A 26,842-nucleotide genomic window follows, 5' to 3' on the forward strand; every position below is an offset into this window, starting at 1 on the left:
TAGTTTTTTCTTGATACATTTATGTATGAGCATGCAAGACTAACTCAGGAATATGGATCTAATAAGGAAAAAGACTAACAGGAAATTCTGATTATAGTTGTATTTTTTTTTCTATAACTCTTACTTGCCTTGGTTAAAAACGTACAGTATTTGATCTTCATGTGTATTGTGAATGCATATAAAAGTGACTTTATTGTTTTGATTTTTGCCTGAGGTGAGTTATTTCTGTGCTTAAATTTAATTAGACTTTGTTCTTTTCCTTATAGTGCAAGTGGATTTACTTATTTTTTTCAGTCATTTGCTATGGCATTTTCACAAGTATTGTTTTTAGTGCTAGGATCATTCTTTTTGTTACTACAGTATAAGTTTTTGATATTAGCTTGCTTACTTATATAGGAATGTGATAATTTGATATTTTCACAGGAACATTTTCCTTTTTTCCATGAGTTTGAAATAAAACTCAGACCTCTTATTTCATAAGGTAAAATCTGAGCATAGTTATCAGTGATTTCGTTATTATTAATTATGATTTAACTTAGAATATTTTTATATTTATAAACAGAATTACTACAGGAGACAGAAAAACTAATGAAGGAAAAACTAGAAGTACAGTGCCAAGCTGAAAAAGTACGTGATGACCTTCAAAAACAAGTGAAAGCTCTAGAAATAGATGTTGAGGAACAAGTCAGTAGGTTTATAGAGCTGGAACAAGAAAAAAATGCTGAGCTTATGGATTTACGACAGCAAAACCAAGCACTGGAAAAGCAATTAGAAAAAATGAGAAAATTTTTAGATGTAAGTATTCTCAACTTGAATATTGATTTTCTCAGTGTAATGCTTACTTGTTGTTACTCTAAGTTATGACTTTTAAATTATGAAGAGACTCTTGAACTCTAGCATTTTCATATATATGTGTTTTCTACCAATTAACTGAAAAGTACTATTCCAAATAGTTCACCTATCACAATTAAAAGCAGTACAAGCAGATTATGAATAAACCCTACCAGTTAGCCTTTGCAAATTCAGAGTTAAGCTTGTCCTAGTCTTTCCTTTAACCAACTGCAAAAACAGGTTGAGGATCCTGAGTAAAGCTAACTGGCCAATACTGTTTGACCCACAAAAGATATACATAGTAACAGTGTGCTTTGGGAAACAGGGGATTGGAAGTTGTTATGCTGTTATTATTGTCTTCCAAAATGATATGAAGTCTCTAATTTCACATGGATTTTCTTCTTTGAGATTTCATTTAAGGCCTGATATTCTCTCTATAGACCAGGGAATCAGATTCTGACACATTTTATAACTTTAGATATGAAATCTAGGTTAGGATAAAAGAACTTTATTTACTAAATAATCTGCTCTGCTTTTTTTTTTTTTTTAATGACTGAATTAACAATGGAATTACTCTTTTGTTCAGAAAAATAAACTCATTTTTGGAACAATATTTTTATATTAGTCTATATTTAACATTCAGTTTTTTAAAATGTGCTTCAAATAATACTTAAATGCATAAAGTTTTATCAAAGAGTCCAAATAGGCTATGTACCATACAAAAGATGCTATCTTTTTTTTTTTTTTAAAGATTTTATTTATTTATTTGACAGATCACAAGTAGGCAGAGAGAGAAGGGAGGAAGCAGGCTCCGTGCTGAGCAGAGAGCCCAATGCAGGGCTCGATCCCAGGATCATGACCCGAGCCGAAGGCAGTGGCTTTAACACACTGAGCCACCCAGGCGCCCCCAAAAGATGCTATCTTTTTATTTTTTTTTTTTTTTTTTTTTTTTAAAGATTTTTATTTATTTGACAGACAGAGATCACAAGTGGGCAGAGAGGCAGGCAGAGAGAGAGGGGGAAGCAGGCTCCCTGCTGAGCAGAGAGCCCGATGTGGGGCTCGATCCCAGGACCCTGGGATCATGACCTGAGCCGAAGGCAGAGGCTTTAACCCACTGAGCCACCCAGGCGCCCCAAGATGCTATCTTTTTAAACCTTTTGGTTTGGGCTGTTCTGTGGTCATCAGTTGTTTGTCTTCAAATAAAGCTATGTGTGTAACTAAAGGGAAGTAGCAGAAATAATAGCTTCAATATATGTTGTTTCATCTGTTACTGTTATTGTTATTTAAACTTTAGGAGCAAGCCATTGATAGGGAACATGAGAGAGATGTATTCCAACAGGAAATACAGAAACTAGAACAGCAACTTAAGGTCATACCTCGTTTCCAGCCTATCAATGAACATCAAACTAGAGAGGTAAGAACTTTACTGATGTTGTCTGCCTTACAATAATTTGTATGTTATGTGTAAAATAAGATGTGTATTGTGAAGAACTTAAAGGAAATTCTATTATATATAAATCTTCAAAATCAGAAAATTAAAAATTTCTTCAGTGTGAAAGAATCTTGAAACTCTAAAAATTGTTTGCATTGAAAGTTATCTTCCAGTATTACCCAATTAAATAAACTTCTCTGCTTATTTTTCTATTCCCATTCCCAACAAACCTGATCAAAAGAATTGTCCATATTCACTCTTTACTTCCCCATCTTGTGTTCTTTTCTCAATCTTCTGCAATGAAGTTCCAACCCCTCTGTCTCAGTGGGGTTTTATATCCTCTTTTTCATTGAAATGATTCCTGTGAAGGTTACCAACCTCATGGCTATGTCCACTGATCATATCTCTGTCTTCTTCATACACAGCCATTCAGAGGCTTTCATTACAGCCCCCTTCCATAAACAGTTGGCTTCTGTGACATACCTACTTCATTGGTCTCTCTCTAATCTTTATTTTTAAACCCAAATAAATGATGGAGTACCCCAAGACTTAGTCTTTGGCCCCTTTCTTTCTTATTAATAGTCTCTTCCCAAGTAGTTACAGGTAGAGGACTATGCGTTTATATCTCCATCCCCGATACTCTTTTGAACTCTGGACTTGAATATTCAGATGCTCGCTATATCTCCATTTAGATGTCTCAAAATTAACATGTTCAAAAGGGGGCTCTTGATTCCGAATGACTAGCCCCCAGCAGAGAAGGACAAGAATAAAACATGTTCCTTCTTCATTTCAGTAAGTGTTATACCTTCCTCATTGCTAAGATGCAGCATTCATCCTTGATTCCACTCTTTTTCCCAACCCCTGCTTCCAACCCATTGGTGGTTGGGTTGCACTACATCTTAGATCTTCCTGTTCCTTTTATCTTCTTAAATCTTAACTGATACTGTTTGGCTGGGTAATTTTGGTAGCCTCACTACCACTCTCCCTGCCTCTACTTTTTCATGCCAGTTGTCTGTTTCCTCATATAGAAACATAGAACTCCAAATTTACTAAATGAATGCTACATGAATGGGGAAGACTTATTGTATAAATTCCTAACGTTGGCTTTTTATGGTTATAAAGAGATCGTGCTTGCGAATTAGGCCGTCCTAGTTTGAATGAATCATGGCTCTGCCATTTACCAGGTGTATGACAATGGCTAAGTCACTTTTTAAAACTTTCTAAAATTGTTTACTCACTTCTATAATAGAAATTGTAATAGAACCCACCTCATAGGAGTATTGGCCTACTACATAGTGAAGTATTAACATTGTTTTCAGAAATAGTAACAGTTAATTTTTTTCAAAAATCTTATAGTATTGGGGCGCCTGAGTGGCTCAGTGGGTTAAGCTTCTGCCTTCGGCTCAGGTCATGATCTCAGGGTCCTGGAATCAAGCCCCACATCAGGCTTTCTGCTCAGCAGGGAGCCTGCTTCCCCTTCTCTATCTGCCTGCTGCTCTGCCTGCTTGTGATCTCTCTCTCTGTGTCAAATAAAATCTTAAAAAAAAATCTTATAGTATATAATTTCTATACAATTTACTAGATTTCATTTCTCTTCAAAGAATTCCAGAGTGCATAAAATGTGTATAAATTCATTATAGTAAAATGTTACCTACATTCTCATTGAAGTAATCTGGTATAGAATAGCCTTATCTATATTTTATTTTATCTATATTTTTCTATAACAAGAGAAAAATTATCAATCCCCACAGAGTTTGTAGTTACTGATCTTATTCCTAACATAATTTCAGCTTTTGAAAAATAGCTGTGTTTGTTGAAACTCAAAGGAATATTAAAGTTCTAGAACTTCCTATCATTTCCTGTTATTTGGTTTCTTACATTTGAAAACTGTGACCTGCCTCATTCTCGAAACTTTAAGAAACTAACAAGGATGTGTACATTTGATTTTCTCCTGGAACAGTGTGATCTATTTGTTCTGTCCTTACCTTGTCAAATCTGATTCCCCAGATTCTGATTTTCTCAAGATCAAAATAAGCTAACTGTAACAGTATATTGTACTGTTTTTGCTGCTTTGTTGTCTTCCTTCCTTGACTGTACGTTCAAATCTTAGTCCACCCATGACTATCAGAGTTTCTCCTGAGTGGCTTTGTTATTGTCATTCTTGAACATGTAATTATAGGTAAGTTTGCATTTGTTTTAATGTTTTGCACAATAAATATCACTCTAGATCATTTCCTTAAAATATCTCATTGAACTAAGCTAGAATTCCTTTTTTTCCTACCATCACACTTCTTTTTCTAGTAAGTTTTCTCTCCTCACTTGATGAGAATGAATTTCTTAAGCTATTTTATTAACGCTTCCTGAATTCTTCCGTCACAGAGCCATTCTCGAGTAGACCACGAATATCAGGATTACTTAGGGAAACTCTCAGGGTGCACAGGTCCCTCTCATCACTCCACAGTGTCATCTCTGTTCTGCAGTGCTGGAACATATAGGCTGAGAAAGCTTTCTAAGTGACCATATTAAAGCTCTCCCATCCTGTGGTGTTTAGAACCATTGTTTTATTATATGTATCAATTATAACCATTTGTGGAAAGAAAAATAGAATCCATGAAAGATTTTTTAAGGTTATCTTATCTCACATAAGAATGTAAGTCAGTACTCTGTAAACTTGTCATTTTTATTAGGTTTTAGTGTGATTTATACTTTATTTATACTTTATTCAAAAATGTAATTTTTTTCTCCTCCTAGCTGGAGAAAGTCTTTGTCTTAAGAGAAAGAACTTTTTGTAAAGGGTTGATGAGAACAGTATTATTTCTGTTTTATTAGTACTGTTTTGTTTTGTCAACTCAAAAAATGTCACCATAGTTGGAGACGATCATTGCTGTCCTTATCAAAAATAAAATTAGCATGTCTGAAAATACTTTTTGAAATGAGGATAGGTTATTAGCTTGTTGAAATTTTTTTAAATTAACAGTTTTTGCTTATTATATTTCCAGGTTGAACAGTTAACAAATCATTTGAAAGAAAAAACAGACAAGTGCAGTGAGCTTTTGCTGTCTAAAGAGCAGCTTCAGAGGGATATCCAAGAACGGAACGAAGAAATCGAGAAATTGGAATTCAGAGTAAGGGAACTGGAGCAAGCCTTACTCGTTAGTGCAGACACTTTTCAAAAGGTGTGCCATTTTCTTTAGGTTAATTTTATCAAGTATTTTAATGCCAGTTACTCTTAGTTACATGAACATCAGTTCCTTTAAATTAAAAATTACTACTGACTTTTTATTGATATTATTACAAAATATAAATATACCTTTATGTCTTCAGTGACATCATAACTGTATCTGTTTATTCCTATCTCCAGATGTTACTTGCATACCTTAGTCCTGAGAGAGGAAGATTAGCTAAACCAGAAGAATTAATGATCCTTTTTAACAGTCAGTAAGGTTGTAATTGTAAAATAATAGCCAAGTGAAAAAGCTGTGGACACCAGTTGAGGCTGATGCTTTATCCCAGACTAAGGAATGAAGTCTATTCCCATTATACTGCAGAAAGCAAGAATGAAAGAAGAAGAGCAGGATAAGGAAGGTTAGGAAGGGAACAGTTTAGGGGATAGCCTCCGTTTTACCTGAGGAATGAATTTTAAGAATGTCAAACATTCCTGTTTATATAAAAATGCATTCAAACCTGCGTATCTATAACTTTGATTATTCACTCATGTAGATTGTCAACTGCTAATTGGAGAAATGAAAGTGCTACTTCTCTAATTAAAATGAATCATGATTTAATGTCTGAAGTTTTGAAAAAATTCTTATATATTTAAAGGTAGAGGACCAAAAACTGTGTGGAACTATAGAAGCTAAAGCAGAATTGTCCCTAGAAGTACAGTTGCAGGCTGAGCGAGATGCCATAGACCGAAAGGAAAAAGAGGTAAGTGGTTTACCTTTAATGACAAAATGTGGTTTGAAATATTTTTAAATAATTTTAAATAAGTTATTCAAGAATACCATTTGTATAGAATGGAGTTTATAATCTAAAACCAAAGTTTAGATGATTTCTTAGCTCATTGCTTAAGTTGACCTTGAAGACAATAAAGATTTAAACAAATACATTGGTATGAGGAAGAGTGTTACAGGTAGAGGGGACAAATGTAAAGGCCTTGACACAGGAAGAAGTTTTAAAGACAAAAAGAAAGTAAATATGAACTGAGTGAAGAGGAGAGTGTAGAGAGAGTTGTGTTGGGACAAAAGGCAGTGTCTCCCTATTTTTCTTACTTACCATGGGCTTTGAAGTATTGCTAGTTTGCTGTAGGGTTTGGTTTTTTGTTTTTTGGGTTTTTTGTTTTGTTTTTTACGTTACGTTGCCCTGGGAGGTTATTATCGTGCTATTTTACAATATACTAAACATGTTCTTAAAACAAAAGTTTAACAATACAGTAATTATATAAAGTTTTCCTGTGTTTTTCTACCGCCTCCCTTCTCAAACAAAAAGAAAATCCACTTTTAATACAGTAATAATTTCTAATTTCAATTTAAATTAAACTTATTTAAATCTTGGTCTACTATTAGCTTTTCTAAAACATATTGTACTCTGCATTTTCTACCTATATCATATCATTTAAAATACGTAAGGTGTTTTAAATTACATTTTTATTTCCATATAATTTTCTCAGGATATTTAATATATTTTAACAAATATCTATTGAACTTAAAGAGTAAATGAATGTTAATAAGTCCTTTGTAAAATATAAGAATGATTTAGATATCAACTAAAATCCAGCTCAGGAAACTTGTGGCTCAGAAAAAAGCCCTCTATCTAAGTGATGAATAGAAATGATCATCTCCATGAGAAGGTTTATTTTCTCACTATCATATTATACTGACTAATGTTTATCTAAAAGGTTCTTGATTATTTTGCTCTTTTGGTTTTTCTGCAGCAGGCAGGCAACACTTGTTTATCTGTAACCACTTTTATGTGTTTTGAAAAGAACATTTAAAGTGCCTTACAGTAATAGAGAAATTGTCTGCTCTCTAAAAAGATAGACTTTCAAAACTGAACCCTGAAACAATGATAGTTGATTATGGATAGTTGATTAACTTTACTAACTTTATATTTTAATTATCTTCTGAATTTAATATAACATTACTGACACTTAATATTTTGAGGTCAGTATTTGATAGCAGTCTACCTTTTACTCAGAATCATAGCTGTTCAGAAGTACAAGGAGGCCGGTCAGCCAGCTTCTGTCAACCAACTCACAGTGGTTATAGATAGGATAGAGCCAGGTGTGTTGAGTGAGTAAAGGGTTAAAATGATAGTTCATCCTAGTCTACCTAGTTTTTAATAACAGTGACAAGTACTCTGTCAGAACCCACTCATTTGTGACTAAAGACTGAAAGAGAGGAGGAACATAGAATTAAAAGATAAATATTTTAATGAAAATAACTTCTTAAGCATTCTCTCCTGCGTTAGGCAAATGTTTCCAGATATCTGATGGAATATCAACAGAAGATGTCTGTATGTGTCATTATATTTTTTTCTACTATTCTCATAGCCTTAATCTGTGCACAACTTTTTTAAAGTTTATCGTATGTTTAGAAATGCAAAATTAATAGAAAGAGAAGAAACTTTAAAGATAGGATGATAAGAAAAAGGAAATAATGTGGGGAAAATAGGAGGAAGAATTTCTTTAAGAAAAAGATGCCTTCAGTAGGTCTTAACTCTATAGAGTTAATGAAATCTAGCTCATAGATGGCAGTAATAAGTAATTGTAGTTAACTTTGTGGAGGTCTGTGCTAGAAGTGGTATTTTAAAAGCGTAATGTCATTAATCTTTACAGTCTCCCTGAGGATAGGCTCTAGTGTTACCTCCATTTTACAGATGAGTAAACTGAGTCTTAAGAGAGGTTAAACAACTTGTTCATAGTCACACAGTAGGTGGTTAAGCAAGCATTCCTCCTAGATTTCTCTGATTCTGGAGTCCTTTGATGCTGTACTGCTAAAGAACTGGGGAATATTTTGCCTTGTTGGTAAGAAGTATTAAAGACTATCACTCAGCATTTATTAAGACCGTAGTACATGTTGATTACCACTATCCAGTTGTAAAACTAGCAGATTTCAAAGATCTAATGTCTAACTAAGAAGGCATATACACATTTGAAAGAGATAAAAAAAGGTTTTAAAAGAAAACACAAATAGTTGCAAATTAATATAATCAAACAGTATAGATAACATTTAGTAGCTAAAGTAAATGGGATTAAAACAAATAGCCACCGTTCTATTTTAAAACCCTAGTAATATTCTTGTGGTTTTGGTTGTTATAGACTCAATAATAGGACAGCCTGGGACTGAAACTGGAGTCTGGCTGAACAGGAGGAAAGAATCCTACAGTTGTTGTCTTTGGGAATTGAGGTCTCTGTTGTGATGACTCAAATTCAGATTCTTAGAACAGAAATGTTAGTACTTTAGGCCATTGTTTCTCAGACTTTGGTGTGCACATGAATCCCCTGGGGATCTTATTAAAAAGAAGATTCAGATTGAGTAGGTCTGGCATGGGGCTTTGGAGTCTGTGCATCTCACATGTTCTCAGGTGATGCCAGTTGTGCTGCTCTAGGGACCACGTTTTGAATAGCAAGACTTTAGATCAAATTTAGAATTTGACCATAAACTCTTGTATCAAGAAAGTAAAACAAATAAATGAAAAAATAGACTCTTAAATACACAGAACAAACTGATGGTTGCCAGAGGGGAGGTTGGTTTTGGGGGGAGTGTGAAGTAGGCGAAGAGAATTAAGAGGTACCCCAAAAATCAAATAGCATTTGAGGTAGAGCATCATTTTTGAACTTAAATGTCTACGTGTATATTAAAGTAATACCTTTCATCAAAAGTAGCTGTGAAAGATAAGGATAGGTATAAATACTACTGCATTAGATAACTTTGAAGAAGATAAAATCACCATAGTTTTCAGCAAACCAACCTGATAATTATATATGAGCAACTATTAAATGTGTTTAAGGTGTGTTTACCAAGTTTAATACCAGTGCACAGAAAATAAGTATGAGTTCCAGACATTAGTTATTATAAGCAGGATAAATGATAGTTAAGGATGTGAGGCTCTAGGAGCACCTGGGTGGCTCAGTCATTAAGCATCTGGCTCTTGATTTAGGCTCAGGTCAGGATCTCAGGGTCACAGGATGGAGTCCCACGTTGTCGGGTTCCTCACTCAGCGGACTGCTGGAGATTCTTCCTCTCCCTCTCCCTGTGCCCTTCCACACCACTTGCTTGCTCACACTCTCTCAAATAAAATCTTTAAAAAAAAAAAAAAAAGAAAGGAAAGAATGTAAGGCTCCAAAGGTAAACTCCTCACCACATACTAGCTTGTGACCTCAAGACAAGGTACTTTGTTCTCAGTGACTCCTTCCTCATCTTCAAAATGGGAATAATCCAATTAAGATCTCATAAGGTTGTTAGAGAGTTTAAAAAATGATATCGGTAAAGCGCCTTATGGAATACCTAACAACAAATTGTCTATAAATGATGGCTACTATTATTAGCATTAATACTATTTCTGTTAAGGGGCTTTGCCTTGTTAGTGCTAAGATACGATTCTGATTACATGTCTGGGTGTAAGCAGCATATGGTTCCTTTCAAGTTCTAAGGAAATAAATGATTTATAGGCTGCCCTCTGAGCCAGCTACTACTGAATAATGTTGCTCCTGCATTCTAGGTTGCTATTAATGCAGCAATTTTGATCATTCATTAAATATTTATTAAGTAGCTAAAGTAGCTACAAAGCATTGAGCTAAACGACTGTTCCTTAATCAGACCCAACTTTTAAAATATAATGGTAACTAGCTCTTAAAACTGATTAGTTTCAGTCTCTGTATAACCATTTCAGAGTGATTGCTTTAACATTAACAGGAATCTGTACTCAGAAAAGAGCTAAATTTCTATTGTACTAGCGTATAGGAGTTCTCTAATTTTATCCTAAAATGGTATTAATAACTTGCTGTTTAAGTTTCTGTATTTCAGACATAAGGATCTCAGAGTCCTAGTGTCTACCTCTCCTTTCGTCTACTTAAGCAAGGCACATGCAGCCAAACCTTTCATTAGGTTAAGTATTAGTATTGACTAATTTGAGCTAGTCTCATTTGGTAGCTAAAACAACTGACTTAATTTTGCAGCTTTCTTGAACCTTTTGATAGCAACTAAATTTAACATGAAATAAGATTTAAAATGTGGACTCTTTCCCTTCCTCCCATGACTTCTTCTGCTTTGTCAGAAAATATTTTAGGTAAGAAATGGCCCCTTGAATCCTTCCTTCATCTGAAGTTCTTCTCTTTGCTTTAAGTGGAGTGATTTAAGGGTGATCAGTTTGAAAATACCTAGAAACGACACAGTTATATACTGGCTTAGAGAAACCCCTTTATTCTCATGGTTCATATGTCTTAAGTATATATGTTTTATACACCTAATTCAAAACTTCTCATTCTCTTTTCACAAACATTTATATAAACAGGTATTTTTTTTCTCTTCCCTTTTGATATTTTGGTATCAAAGATTACAAACTTAGAAGAACAATTAGAGCAGTTTAGAGAGGAACTGGAAAATAAGAATGAAGAAGTTCAGCAACTCCATATGCAATTAGAAATACAGAAAAAGGAATCTACTACCCGCCTTCAAGAACTTGAACAAGAAAACAAATTATTTAAGGTATTTAATTGAGAAAAACTTTGTTCATAAATAATTCATAATTTTTGTCTTGTCTTAGTATCAAGCACTTGCTGAGTCTAGCTGCTAAATAATTCTTAACAGAGGAACATTCGCTGCAAATGGGTTTCCATGGAACTTATTTTCAACCCAGCATAATATTTGAATTCATCACAAATGAAAAAATTTTTAGAACTTTTATCAAAATATTTTAAGATTTATTGACTTAAAATTACTATATGATTGCTGATTTTATTTGTACATTTTGGGCACTTTATCTTTTGTAACACTTAATTGAAAGAGTATTCAGAAAATTACATGTAATGATCTATCCAACTGATTGGGGGTTTTTTTGTCCCTAGGATGAAATGGAGAAATTGGGATTTGCCATAAAGGAATCTGATGCTATCTCTACTCAGGACCAACATGGATTGTTTGGAAAATTTGCTCAAATAATGCAGGAAAAAGAAATAGAAATTGACCAATTAAATGAGCAAATTACAAAACTTCAGCATCAACTTAAAATTACAACAGATAATAAGGTACATAGTTTTAAATTATTATATGAAATTAAGCTAGAATTTTGAAGGGCAAATGCTGTTTTTCAGCTTCTCTTTGAGTATAAGAACTGAAAAAAACTTAATCCTCTTTTACCCATTAATTTTATTTTATTAAGGCACATTGGCTTCGGGCACCTGGTTGGCTCAGTCGGTTAAATGCATGCCTTCGGCTCAGGTCATGATCCCACTGTCCTGGGATTGAGCCCTGCTCCTCCTCCCTCACCCTGTTCTTGTGTGCTTGTGCATGTGCGTGCTCATGTGCGTTCACTCTTTCCCTCTCTCTGTCTCTCCCTCTCAAATAAATAAATAAAATCTTAAAAAAGAAAAAAAGACACATTGGCTTTACAAGCTATGTGTATTTTTTATTCCCTCCTAATATTGTCAAGGATTTTTTATGTTTTCCAGAGAATCTCTGGTGACTCAGATTTCATCATACCATTCTAACAAAATCTATTAAAAATTCTAGTTGATATGAATTAGATAATAACACCATCTGTTAACCGTTTTTATTTTACTACTTCATTCTTTTCAATTAGAATGTATTGATACTGACTTTATAGGAAATCAGCTACTAATGTTTAAATCACTTTATATTTAACAGAACTTTCTGAACAAAGTTAGAAGTAAGGTCCTTGTTTGATATGATGGGGACTGTTGGTTTATATCAAAATTAATCTAACATGTCTGAGAAGTGTATTATTTGTGTGAGATCAACCCTTTGAGATCCTGCCCTTAAAATAAAAAATAAAATTCCCAAAATGCAAATACGTATTCATTATGTCTGTTATTTGTTTTCATTAACAGGTTATTGAAGAAAAAAATGAACTGATAAGGGATCTTGAAACCCAGATAGAATGTTTGATGAGTGATCAAGAACGTGTGAAGAAAAGTAGGGAAGAAGAAATTGAACAGCTCAATGACGTGATTGAAAAACTTCAACAGGAATTGGCAAATATTGAACAGAAAACATCAATGGATGCCAACCCTTTCCCAGAGGAAGCAGATAGTTTAAAACATCAGTTGGATATGGTAATAGCTGAAAAACTGGCTTTGGAACAGCAAGTAGAAACCACTAACGAAGAAATGGCTTTTACGAAAAATGTACTTGAAGAAACCAATTTAAAAATGAACGAGCTAACACAAGAATTATGCAGCTTAAAGAGAGAACGTGAAAAAATGGAAAAAATCCAAAGTGTACCAGAGAAAAGCGTTAATATGGACATAGATGACCCGAGTAAAACCAAACTTGAACTGGAAGATCACCTTACTGAGAATGCCTTTAAACCCCTAGAAAATCAGACTTACGTCACGTCTTTTGAAGAAAACAGCAGAAGTTCCATAAACAGTTTGGAAACAAAGGTGCTGCAGCTTGAGGGCACTGTGAGTGCAAAGGACTTAGAACTCACCCAGTGTTACAAACTTATAAAGGATATGCAAGAACAAGGCCAATCTGAAACAGAAATGCTTAAACGGAAGATTGTAAACCTACAGAATATACTTGAAGAAAAAGTTGCTGCTGCTCTTGTGAGTCAAGTCCAACTTGAAGCAGTTAAGGAATATGCAAAACTCTGTAAAGACGAAGAAGCAGTTTCACCAGAACTTGAAAGAACGAACGTACAGAATTTAAATCCAGTAAGAGACAATGAGATGGACCCAGATGTATTAGCATTAACCTTAAGAATATCAGAATTAGAAAACCAGGTGGTTGAAATGCAGACTAGTTTGATTTTAGAAAAAAAACAGGTAGAAATTGTGAAGAAAAATGCTTTGGAGAAAGAAAAGAAGCTACTAGAACTAAAGAAGTTATTGGAGGAGGAGATAAACCAGGGAGGTAAAGAAAGGAAAAGAAGCCCTGAAGGAGATTTTGAAGTTTTCAAGGTTAGGTTGTTTTTTGTTTTTTGTTTTTTGTTTTTTTTTCACTTAAATGCCATAAGGAATTCTCTTTTTTTGTTGGTCTTAAACTGATTACTAATTTAAATTAAATATGGTGTTCTTTACATCTAGCAATTCATATATAGAGGGTTTTTATAAAAATATTACTTTTCTGTACAGTCATATTATTATCACTAAAATAATGGATACAGACTATATTGTGATCTCGAAATCATGTTATTTATTTCACTAGCATACTCATATTAAGTAGAGCAGTCAAAAGAAAGTTAGAGATGTTAAGATTAGCAAATGTCTTCTGGAACTTGTGTGGGTTTTTTTTTCCTGTTCCATCTAACATGCATGTTATTTGATCATGCCTTTTAAGTAATTGAAACATCAAAATATATTACTATTCTACTGAAGTAACATATCAGTGATAAGTCATTAGCTTTTGAGATTTTATACCTGATAATAGGTTCTTTCCTTTCTTAGAAATAATTTTTATCTTATCTTTTAAGTCTACTTATGTAAAGATCTGAAATGGCCTTTATTTCTTAGCATAGGGCAGAGATAGTAGAAGGACTTTAATTTTCAAATTCACACTTTATATATTTATAATTTTGAGTACTAAATGTACGGTCTTATTTGAATAGTAGGCAATTAACTAACAGCAAGATTCTATAAATATATAATTTGTTTGACAAAGTATGATAATTCTTTCCATTTAATAGGCTTTTTTGTCCTAGCTCCCTGGAAGTATAAATTCTTGTAGTCATATTAAAATAGTAACATGACTTTCTATGTATATAAAACTTGTAAGAAATATCTTAGTAAGACTTGGTATTTTTTGAGGAAAGTGATATAAATATGAAAGTGTTCTGGGGCACCTGGGTGGCTCAGTGGGTTAAGCCTCTGTCTTCGGCTCAGGTCATGATCTCAGGGTCCTGGGATCCAGTCCCACATTGGTCTCTCTGCTCAGCAGGGAGCCTGCTTCTCTGCCTACTTGTGATCTCTCTCTGTCAAATAAATAAATAAAATCTTTTTTTTTTTAAGTGTTCTGAATGGTAACAATACTTTCACTAATAATTTATAAATGTTTAGGATTATATACTAACATGATGTATCTTTGACTCCCAGAAAATAATTTTTTCTTTACTGTCTCAAGAACATAAAATGATAGTTCCTTAAAAAGTTTTCCTATTTGTTGAAAGAACATGAATCATTTCTACACCCTTTTATCTGACAAGCAGTCATTCTGGAAAAAGCTTCATTAGAATGTATAAGTGCTTTTGAACTTGGCTCTATCTTTTGAAAATAATGTGTTTTTAAATGTTTTCCACTGCAATTCAGGCAACTACTGAGCCTATTGATACCAGTGAAGAAAGTGGATTTTGTTGTCAACTTGAGGCTCTTAGAGCTGAATCATCAGCTATCAAAGAAGAACTTGCCAATTACAAAGAGAAAGCAGAAAAGCTTCAGGAAGAGCTTTTGGTAAAATAAGTAACATACGTCCTATTTAACTTATTTTTACATATCTTAATTTCATTTTGAAGTATATTCTCTTCTGTAAAAAAAGAAACCAAAAAGCTGGAAAAGAAAATCTTTTGTGGCTTTGATGAAAAGTTACAATAAATTTCTTTACTAGCATGTTCTTGCTTGGTTTTCTTTGAATCTTTTATAGAAAGATGCTTTTAGTCTCTAGTCTGTTAATGAATGAGGAGAAAGATATTAAAGAGAGCTCTTTATCCCACAAATACCAAAAGAAGCTGATAAAATAATTTCACTTCTATGGTAACTATGACTATACATATATACAAATTTATATAGAATCTATGAGTGTTTCTGAAATATTTATCATATTATTCTGAGGAAAATGAGCATATTAATATGCATGAATAGTCTCTCCTCCCTACCCAAAATTCTACATTTAATATTTTTAATTGAATGTTCTACTGTTCTATTCATTATGTTTTAGGTAAAAGAGACAAATATGGCATCTCTTCAGAAAGATTTAAGCCAAGTTAGGAATCAACTCACAGAAGCAAAAGAGAAATTATCCTCCTTCTTAGAAAAAGAAGATAAGACTGAGGTACAGGAAAACAGAAAAGTCTGCATATTAGAACCACTTCCTACTAACGTGGATAAAAGTTTGGCATCCCAGATGGAGGGGACCCTCAAGGTTAATAGCAGCAGTCAGACTCCACAAGTTCTTGTTAGAAATGTAGGAATCCAAATTGATTTACAGAGTGAGTGTTCATCAGAAGAAGTCACTGAAATAATCAATCAGTTTACTGAAAAAATTGAGCAGATGCAAGAACTACATGCTGCTGAAATTTTGGATATGGAATCCAGACATATTTCTGAAACTGAAACCTTAAAGAGAGAGCATTATGTTGCTGTTCAGTTGCTGACAGAGGAATGTGGTTCCTTGAAGGCAGTGATACAGTGTCTGAGATCTAAAGAGGTATTTGGTTTTCATAATATGTGTTTTTTCAAAGTTGTGTGCTTTCCCCCCCTGCCATTCTTTGTTTTTAACAGAAAAAGAAATTTGGGTAATCTTTTCCTTAGATAAAATTGCAGTTTTTAATCTTTCCATTGTGTAGTCAGATAATAACTTTCCACAAAGTTCTTCTGCAAATTTGGAGCACCATATTATTCCTTAACTCATGAATGACTTCTTGTGGTAATATCCATTTGGAAAAAAATTGAAGACTTTTAAACCACGGATAGTCCCATTTATTGTAAAATGTATGATTTAATTGAGTCTCTTATTTGTGTTTTGACAGCACTATAAAAGATCACAACTATTCATTGGGTCCTATTTTTATTTTTATTAAAGCAAAAAACGTTATGTATTCTTCTGTGTTCTCTAATTAGGGATCCTCAGTTCCTGAATTAACACACTCTGATGCTTACCAAACTAGAGAAATATGTTCCAGTGGTAAGTTATGTACATTTCTTTTTTTTGTTGTTTTGCTTTTTGTTTTTTGTTTTTAAAGATTTTATGTATTTATTCGAAGAGAAAGAGAGATCACAAGTAGGCAGAGAATCAGGCAGAGGGAGAGGGGGAAGCAGGCTCCCTGCTGAGCAGAGAGCCCAATGTGGGGCTCGATCCCAGGACCCTGAGATCATGACCTGAGCCGAAGGCAGAGGCTTTAACCCACTGAGCCACCCAGGCGCCCAAGTTATATACATTTCTGACATTTTTTTTAGTACTTACTTAAAAAGTATTTGTTTCTTTTTAATAGTCAGTGGTCATTTTCTTTATTTTAGATTCTGGATCAGACTGGGGTCAGGGAATTTATCTTACACAAAGTCAGGGATTTGACATAGCATCAGAAGACCGAGGAGATGAAGGTGAAGGTTCAACAGATTCATTTCCGAAGAAAATAAAGGTACTGAAAGACAGTCTTTTAGTGAAACTTAGTCTGTGTGTTTTCTATATTGAACATAGCAGGTTTTTAGAATGTATATTGTTCTCTGAAGAGAGAATCGCAAAGTAAGAACGAATCTTTAGAATCTGTTTAGTGTAATTCCTGTATTTTGCAGGTAATAAAGTACAATGTATTTAATAATTATTTATCTAAAGATTTTTAAAAATAGTTTTTATCCCTGGTATTTTTGAGTGCCAAAATTATTAAAGCCATCCCCAGCAGTAGAATTTATCTCTTACTTACTTCTTTTGGCTAGATTAGTGGCTAATCATTAAATCCAAGAAGAGCATATCAGTTAAGTAGAAAGAACTTGCAGGTGAGAGCTACACAAAGTCATAGACTTACATCCCCTCCATAAGAAAAAGTCAGTTAGTAATGGTAGCCTGGTGTTTTCTTCCTACAGTGGCTCTTCCAAGTAGTCTAACTAGATAAAGCCACCCTGCTTAAAATTTATATTTCTTTGTATGTCTGTCTTTGAAGAAGTTGTCAGAATTTTGGCCTTTGGGTTTTTATTTCTAGGGATTACTGAGAGCTGTCCATAATGAAGGCATGCAGGTGCTCTCCCTCACTGAGTCTCCCTATAGTGATGGAGAGGACCATTCTGTTCAGCAAGTGTCAGAATCTTGGCTAGAAGAAAGAAGAGCTTATCTCAATACAATCTCATCTCTTAAGGATTTAATTACCAAAATGCAAGTGCAAAGAGATGCCGAGGTACTCAATATTGTGTATCTTAATAGTTTTATATGACTTTTACTAATAATAAGGCACTTTACAGATTAAGTTATTGTCTTTTATTATGTAATTACACATGAATTACTACATATCATTTAAATGCCACAAGCCACACACTTGGAAGCAAATCCATGCTTTACTTTTGGCCTCTACTACTTATTTTGGTTGGTAGATAAGTATCATTTTTAGAGTTTTTTTAAAACATGCTTATTTGAAAACTGACTTTTGTTTTTTATACTCTGCTAGGTTTATGATGGTTCCCAGTCGCATGAGGGCTCCCCAGATTGGCGAGGCGAACTTCTGCTTGCTCTTCAACAAGTTTTCTTAAAGGAACGCAGTGTTTTACTAGCTGCATTTCAGACTGAGCTGACAGGTCTATGTACTAGAGATGCAGTTGGATTATTAAACTGTTTGGAACAGAGAATAGAAGAACAGGTATTAAAATAAAACTTTGAAACAAAGAATGCTTTTTAATAGTAATAAGCAAGTGAGTTATGGATTATTTTTGGAGAAGGTCTGAAAGTTAAAATTTTAACAGGATCCACTAAGAATATTGGAAGATTATTACCTTAAATGTTTTATCTTATGTTAGAAACTAAGCAACACTGAAAAATAAGGAGCTATTCATCCAACTTAGTTAGAAAAGAGCAACAGAATAAGCCCAAAGAAGGTAGAAGTAAGTGATGGTCAGTTCTCGTTGTCTGCAGTAATTAGATTCTGTAAAGTTGCTGTGACTGCTGAGCCATTGCTACTAGGGAAAATACAGCGGGTGGGTTCCTGTGAGCCCCTGATCATGTCATTTGTCAACCAACCAATACATAATTCTGTTTTGTGTGGGTTTCTTTTTAAAGACACTTTATGTACTAAGTATCACTAATTCATTAATGTCGTACTCATGGCCAAGAGCACTGTATAACTCATGCCTAAACGAAGCTTATCACATATATTCTCTGCATGAAATACAGTCTTCTTGTGATGAGTAGCACTAGATAGTTCTTCATCTCTGTGCTTAGAGAACTTTTTAAATAGAAAAGATCACAGAAGCCAACTTGAAGGAGTTTCCAGTGTCCACATTTAGGACAACTGGAACATCATACTAAATAATGATAGTGACAGATTATAAACCAAAAAGTGAAATAAGAACTCATGGATTCATACTAATATAAATAAATGGATAAAAATTCTTTCTTAAAATAGAATGCCAGAGAGTGGATAAAAGAAATGATGAAGAAAGATCACACTTTATTAAACGTCATAGTAATAACTTAAGCAGTAATTATTCAGCGGAAAACCTTACAGATACCACCTTAATCAAGTGGTCAGAATTAGTATCAACAGTAATAGAACAACCAGACATCATGTACTTCCTGATACGTAGTATACTACCTCACTTTTGTGCATAACTGAAATCTATGCACAAGCATATATTAGACCAAAACAAATTGAGGCCACTATATATCTATCAGAATGGCCAAAATAAAAATTAGGGGAAATACCAAGTGCTGGTGAAGATGTAGAGAAATTGCATCACACACATTACTGAATGGAATATAAAATGGGAGAGTCACTCTGGAGAGTGACAGTTTCTTATAAGGTTAAATATATGGATACTTACTGTATGACCTAGAAGTCATATTCTCGTAGGTGTTTATCAGAAATGAAAACTATATCTCCATTAAGATCTATACAAGAACAGTCATAGCAATTTTACTTGTAATACTCTAAAACTGGAAACAACCCAATGTCTTTTGACAGGTAAACGGATAAACAAAGTACATCCATACAATGAAATACTACTTAGCAATTAAAAAGGAATAGACTATTGATACTCTAAACCTCTTATACAATGTTTGAAATGCCAAAATTACAGTGAGAGTGAACAGATCAGTGGTTATCAGGGATTATAGCTTGGGAAAGGTTGTGACTACGAAGGAGTTTCTTTGTGGTGATGAAACAGTTCCGTATCCTGATTATGGTGGTGGTGACTAAAACCTAGACATGTGACAAAATTTCAAAGTACTATACACCAGGAGAGTGAATGACTATGTGTAAAAATTAATGAAATCTCAGTAAGCCTTGTGATTTAAATAGAGTCGTACCAATGTCTAAACCTAGTTTTGATAATGTACCATAGTTATGTTAGATGTGAGCATCAGAGAATACTGGCTGAAGGGCACATGGGAAATAATAAGTTTTATACATTAAATAATAGTATTATGTAGATTAATTTCTACTTTTATAATTATACTGTGTAAGAGAATGTTCTTGTTTTTAGGAAATATACACTACAGTTCTTAGGGGTAAAGGAGCATCTGTCTGCCACTTATCTTCACACATTTTAGAAAAGAAAAATAATGATGTGTATGTGTGTAGATACGTACATACAGAGATATATATACACAGAGAGAGTGGTAAAACAAATGTAGTTAACATTTAGAGAATTTGGATGAGTGATACATGGGAATTCCTTGCACAATTTTTGGAGCTCTTCTGTAGGCGAAATTATGTCAAAATAACAAAAAATAGTTGAAAAAAATTTACCCAAAAGAATTACACCAAGTTCAGATGGTTTTACAGGTGAAGTCAGCATACATTCAAGGAATAGCTAATTCCAGTATTAAACGTATGCTTCCCATTGTTGGACGACTAGGGGAATGCCTTGCAGTTATGTTAAGAGTCTAATAATATAACCCTGTTACCAAAGTCAGACAAAGAAAATATAAGAAAGAAAACCTATGGGTCTGTTTTATTCATGAACATAGATGCAAAATTCTTAAACAAAATACCAAACCAAATCCTTGTATATTTTTTAGAGACACAGTCACCTTATGCTTACTCAGGAATGCAAAGGTAGCATACCATTAAAAATAACTCATGTGACTCATTACTTTAATGAAGGTAAAATAAAAGAAAGTCTATGATCAGCTGGCTTTGCTGGTGAATTCTACCAGATGTTTAAAGAATAATACCAGTCCTTCACAGACTCTTTTTTAAAATTAAGAAGAGAAGGGAACACTTCCCAGCCCATTCTGTGAAACCAGTACTGCTCTGATTCCTCTTCTACTTTTTTTTTTTTTTAAAGATTTATTTATTTGAAAGAGAGAAAGCATATGTGAGCAGGGGGAAGAGCAGAGGGAGAGAATCTCAAGCAGGCTCCATGCTGAGCTCGGGCCCGACATGTGGCTCAGTCTCAGAACCCTGTGATCGTGACCTGAACCGAAATCAAGAGTCAGACACTTAACGACTGAGCCACCCAGGTCTCATTATTGCTGAATCTTAAACCATACAAAGACATCATAAGGAAAGGAAACTACTGACCAAATATCCAATGAGAATAAAACCACCACTGGAAAAATGAACAAATGATACAAATAGGTGCACAAAAAAGTATCCAATAAGTGTATGAAAAGATACTCAAAATGTACTGTATACTTCATACTATGAATGCTATCTAACATTGAAAATGATTGTGAAATAGAGCTGTATGTGCCAACCCAGATGGTTCACCAACATGAAGTTCACTTAAATTCATTTAGTGAAGACAAATTATGCAAAGGTGAATATACCATATGATGCCATTTATACAAAGTTTTAAAGCATGCAAAACATACTGTATGCATGTGTATATATAAGATAATGCACAGAGCACATGAAAATAACACCAGACTTAGAATTTGAGTATTTCTCAAGCAGGTGGTACAGAGGAAATGTTCAGGGAGTTGTATAGAGGCAGCTTTAGCTGATAGGTGCTATTTCTTGGGCTGTGTACATGAGTGTTTATTATATTCTTCTTGTTTTGTTGTATGTTTGAAAATTTTCAAAGTAAATGTGAAGATTAACAATTAAAAAGTAAATCCTAATGAATAGGAAGAGAAAATTAACATCTTTCCAAAATTTCAGCATGTGCATTCCATTTATGTTTTTGGTGGTGGTTGGTTTTTTTTTTTTTTTTTTTTTTCAGACTTCCTAATTGTTAGTATTATTGTCTTTACAACTCTCTTCGTTTGATTTTTTGCTTTGCATTATTATAGAGTATTGAATATCAAGCAGCTATGGAATGCATCCAAAAAGCAGACAGAAGGAGTTTGTTATCTGAAATTCAAGCACTGCATGCTCAAATGAATGGTAGGAAAATTACTCTGAAAAGAGAGCAAGAGAATGATCAACCAAGCCAAGGTATGTTGTATGTCAGTCTCACATGATGGCAGCAAATAAGTGAACTATTTCACTCTGTTTTCCTTCTTTGTATTATTATTCATCTAAAACACATTTCCTTTTAGTCACATTTTCTTCTCATTCTCATATAATGGAAATAATGACTCTGGGAAATAAAGAATTGTCCAGTTGGTTTTTAAACAGATACACACATTTCCTTTTAGTCACATTTTCTTCTCATTCTCATTATATTGGAAATAATCTACATTAATGACTCTGGGAATTAAAGGATTGTCCAGTTGGGGTTTATTTATTTATTTTTAAAGATTTTATTTATTTATTTGACACAGAGAGAGACAGATCACAAGCAGGCAGAGAGGCAGGCAGAGAGAGGGGGGAGAGCAGGCTCTCCGCTGAGCAGAGAGCCCAACGCGGGGCTTGATCCCAGGACCCTGGAACCATGACCTGAGCCGAAGGCAGAGGCTTTAACCCGCCGAGCCACCCAGGTGCCCCTCCAATTGGTTTTTAAACAGATATATTTAAAACTTAAGATGAATAGGCATTGTTTTGATCAGGTTGTTTAAAAGTAGTCCATTAAGGGGCACCAGGATCCTGGGATCAAGCCCTGCATCAGGCTCTCTGCTCAGAAGCTCCTTCCCAAACACACTCCACTATGGTAATCTAGAGGGAACCATTATCCTGATTATTCTTTAGTTTTACTACTTATTTGTGTATTCCTAAACCTTGTAAGTTTGAAGTTTTCCTGCTTTTGAACTTATTATTCTGTATGTATTTGTATCTTGCTTCTTTTACCTCTCTATAATATTTTTCTAAGTTACTGCATTTATCTCCAGTTCATTTGCTTTTGTTACTGTACAGAATTCTTACAGTTTATATATCCATTCTGTGGTTGACTGTTTGGGTTATTTCTATTTTTTAGCTGTTAAAGCCAGTGCTATTCTGCACATTGTTACACTATTTTGCTGCTGCATACGTAACATGAGTTTTCTGGGTATATATATTCACTCCCAGGAGTGGAATTGCTGAGTCATAGAATACATCATTTCACATTTATTTTGTAATCCAAAGTGGTCCTGTCAGTGTGTATGCTTGCCAGCTGAGTAGCTGAGTAAGAGAGTTCTGTTGCTTCACTTATTTGTTGGTAGTTGACATTGTCAGACATTGTCAGACCTTTGTCTGTTAAAATAAGTTGAGCTGTGGATGGAAATCAGTAGGGATTAAATACAATCTAATTTTCACCAGATCTAGTGAAGAGACATTTTAATCTTCAGTTTTGTTTGATACAATGGCAGAAATACCTATGCTTTTACAAATTTTGAAAGTTATACCGTAGTCTCATATTTGTCATTGAACAACTAAAAATTTTACAGATCTTAAAATATCTCAGAGAAAACAGGTGTAATGAGGTCATATATATCTTATATTTAGATGTAAGATTAATTGAAGATTATTTTTAGAAACTTGACTAGTATTATTTTACTTTGTTATTATTTAAGTTAAATAGAACACCATTGAAAATATAGATACATATTTATATTTGTACATCCTTAGCTTCTTCTAAGAAATAGGTTTTTTTTTAAAGATTTTATTTATTTATTTGATAGGCAGAGATTACAAGTAGTCAGAGAAGCAGGCAGGGAGAGAGGAGGAAGCAGCTTCCCTGCTGAGCAGAGAGCCCGATGCAGGGCTCCATTCCAGGACCCTGAGACCATGACCTGAGCCGAAGGCAGAGGCTTTAACCCACTGAGCCACCCAGGCACCCTTAAGAAACAGTTTTAAAATCTTACACTAATGGGCGCCTGAGGGGCGATTGGTTGTGCGTTCAACTCTTGGTTTTGTTACAGATCATGAACTCAGGGTCCTAAGATAGAGTCTGTGCTCAGCACATTCTGCTTGGGATTCTCTCTCCTTCTCTTCTCTGTGCCTCATGCTTGTGCTCTCTCCTTCTCTCAAATAAACAAATCTTTAAAAAGAAAAAAAGCTTTAACATGATTGTCTTCTAAGGCCAGTGTTATTCCTATCTCCTAAAATCAGTGAATTGTAATATAAAGTGATGAACTTTGATAAAATTTTTTAAGTTGAAAATACATTCAAGGTAGAACGGAGAAACAAAAGAATAGAGTAAAACAAAAGTATAGAGTAAACAAGTAAACGAGTAAAAATAAGTAAAAGAGTAAAAAAAGTAAAAAAAGAATAGAGTAAAACAAAAGAATAGGGTACCCCCTTAGAATCTCCTAAATCCTACTGTTAATCCAACTCTTAACACCTAGGTAAATATATTTATCTGCAGACCTTTATTAATGCCTTATGTGTACAGGTTTGTATTTTTTGCAAAAGCAGCCTCCTGGTGCATATTTCTTAACATTTTTTTCATTTATTTTACTTAGGGATTTAAATATTTTCATTTGTTTTCATTGTAACAGACTTGTAGCAGGGGTTTTCTTGGTGTTTAAAGAACAAACTGTGATCCAGTCTTCTATGACAGTAAAGTTCCTAGGGACTGTCTGCAAAAGGGTGCTAAACAAAACCAGCAAGCCGTGCTCAGCACTGTAGTCATGGTTACATACCAAACTCCTGCAAGTGCTTTGTGTGGCTCTCAATAATTATTGGCGTTTTTTAGTGTGAGCTATTGAAATTCTACTTGAGCAGATACACACTTCTGTGTATAGTATTTGTGAACATCTGGCGTTTCTTTTATTTCATGTCTTGCATTGATTAATATATTTTGTTAAACTGTTATCATTCTTATGTATTTATAGTTCCGAAATCTTGACCATTAGCACTACGAGGAAAATATTCATGATACGTATTTTTATAAATTGGCAACTTTGACTGTAATCTTTTCACATTTGCTTTGCAGATATCTCCTAAATCAACAATCAGTTCTCATCAATAAAATAGTTATAAACCAAATATGGGTTGTAAGATTATAATTTAAGTATTAATAATTTTCCATTTAGAGCTCTTGGAGTATAATATACAGCAGAAGCAGTCTCAGATGCTGGAGATGCAAGTGGAGCTCAACAGTGTGAAAGACAGAGCAGCAGAGCTGCAGGAACAACTGAGTTCTGAGAAAATGGTGGTTGCTGAGCTGAAGAGTGAACTTGCACAAACTAAACTGGAACTAGAAACAACACTCAAGGCACAACATAAGCACCTAAAGGAATTAGAAGCCTTCAGGTATGTCAGGCTTCCTTATTATAAACCTATTTGGGTGAAGGAAATGGAGTAATTTTAATCACAGACATTGTGCAGATCTTATAAAAGCATAACATTATACATAAAGTGTAAATAACTTGAAACTTTGTTATTTATAGGAAAAACTACAGTGGAAAGGAAAAACCCCCAAATTTTTCCAAATGATAAATTCATTAGGTATTGGCATATTCTCTGCTGTGGGGTCAGTTCTATTGGACACTTATTGTATAAGATAAATAATTTTGACTTCTGTTTTACCACCAAGTAATTTGAAGTGATATTTATGATGTCAGTAAAATTTGTGGTTCATTTACCTAAAATATACAAAATGTTTTAAAATATAACGCTTGTGAAAAGGATAAGTTGTTGGTGTAAATAGTGAGATAGTCTACTTACCAAGGACACGTTAACAGTGGTGGTTCCCACTGTTTTCCCTTCAGTAAAAGAGGAAAATTTTTATTAATGTTATTTTGTAAAAATAAATTGTATACAGTGCTAAATCATAGTTAAAAGTTGTATTACTAGAAACAGTTAATTTGAAATAAACCACAGTCAGAAATCTTTAATCTTCATGTGGCTAGTATTTTCCTATTAAATAGTTTATAATATACCTCCACTTTTCAGTGGAAGTTCTTTCTCTCAATATAAACTTGGTTAAAGTGATTTTATAAAAGTTCAATTGTCTCATTTAGGTTGGAAGTCAAAGATAAAACCGATGAAGTACATTTGCTTAATGACACATTAGCAAGTGAACAGAAAAAGTCCAGAGAGCTCCAGTGGGCTTTGGAGAAGGAGAAAGCCAAACTAGGACGCAGTGAAGAGCGGGATAAAGAAGAACTTGAGGTATTGTTACCTTTGTGTTTAAATGTCTGTGGAAAATCCAAAACAACAGAAGAGAGAGAGTCTTGAGACTTTCCTCTTTCTAAAATGTCAGGCTTAGACTCTACGAGATACAGTAAGTTGTTTACCGTATATGGAATACTATTATGTTGTCTAAATATCTATCTAGGAAATGCTAATGGTGTGATGGAGTTTTATTTTGCTACATGAGGGGTGCGTACAGACTGTTCTTCTACAATGTGTGTTTGGAGAATTTGAGTTAGTGCATATTCAATTTGATAAATAGCGCATCCCTTTCAGTTTAACTCCAAGGAGTTTTGGTTCTAGTTTTCTCCTAGAAAGGGGAACAGTGACACCTCTCTAGCAGCAGGAGCCCTCACTGTTACATTTTTAAAAAATTGAAAACGAAGCCTCTTCACTCCAAAGAGGCACAGCCCAGCCTTGCACAGCCCACAGCTCAGGGCAGGTTGTACTGCACCCACAGGGCCCATGTTTATGGTGGCCCCACTGGCTCAGAGCTCTTCTTCCATTCACATGTGGTGCTCACTAGCTGTATGCTAAAAAACCAAGTAGCTGGCATTTCTGCCCTATTACTTTTTGTTTTGTTTTGTTGGGGTTTTTTGTTTTTGTTTTTGTTTTTTTTTGGAATGTCCATCTTAGTAGCCTTCAGGCATAGTGAGTCTCTGCCTGGCAGGACAGGATGTCCTCTTGAGTACTGATTTCTATTTTTTATTATTACAAATTTGTGTAAGTTTTCAGTAGTTTGTCCTTAACTCTGCTTTCCCCATAAGCCCTGTTATTTTTAATATGTGACATTGGACAACATGAGACTTTTCAGGAAATCATGTCACATTATATTGGAAATATTTATATTTTTAAAGGTCATTATTTTGAGGGCGCTTGGGTGGCTCAGTGGGTTAAGCCTCTGCCTTCGGCTCGGGTCATGATCTCGGGGACCTGAGATTGAGTCCCATATCGGGCTGTCTGCTTGGCAGGGAGCCTGCTTCCTCCTCTCTCTCTCTGCCTGCCTCTCGGCCTACTTGTGATCTCTGTCTCTGTCAA

The 26,842-nt window shown here is 34.3% G+C and overlaps 1 protein-coding gene across 1 annotated transcript in view; it reads left to right on the top strand.

The window, feature by feature from the left end:
- The window catches only part of AKAP9 (A-kinase anchoring protein 9), a 187,950-nt gene that overhangs the window by 143,482 nt on the left and 17,626 nt on the right, over window positions 1-26,842 (top strand). The window contains exons 27-42 of the mRNA XM_080818398.1: window positions 563-795; window positions 2,126-2,245; window positions 5,263-5,439; window positions 6,086-6,190; window positions 10,819-10,971; window positions 11,331-11,510; window positions 12,333-13,406; window positions 14,751-14,891; window positions 15,376-15,864; window positions 16,278-16,341; window positions 16,674-16,795; window positions 17,354-17,545; window positions 17,813-18,001; window positions 21,598-21,742; window positions 24,703-24,922; window positions 25,633-25,783. Of these exons, the coding sequence (XP_080674524.1) occupies window positions 563-795; window positions 2,126-2,245; window positions 5,263-5,439; window positions 6,086-6,190; window positions 10,819-10,971; window positions 11,331-11,510; window positions 12,333-13,406; window positions 14,751-14,891; window positions 15,376-15,864; window positions 16,278-16,341; window positions 16,674-16,795; window positions 17,354-17,545; window positions 17,813-18,001; window positions 21,598-21,742; window positions 24,703-24,922; window positions 25,633-25,783 (3,755 nt within the window). The remainder of the gene's footprint in view (window positions 1-562; window positions 796-2,125; window positions 2,246-5,262; window positions 5,440-6,085; window positions 6,191-10,818; window positions 10,972-11,330; window positions 11,511-12,332; window positions 13,407-14,750; window positions 14,892-15,375; window positions 15,865-16,277; window positions 16,342-16,673; window positions 16,796-17,353; window positions 17,546-17,812; window positions 18,002-21,597; window positions 21,743-24,702; window positions 24,923-25,632; window positions 25,784-26,842) is intronic.

Source organism: Martes martes (genome assembly GCF_963455335.1).
Source record: "Martes martes genome assembly, chromosome: 11".
Taxonomy (NCBI): Eukaryota; Metazoa; Chordata; class Mammalia; order Carnivora; family Mustelidae; genus Martes; species Martes martes.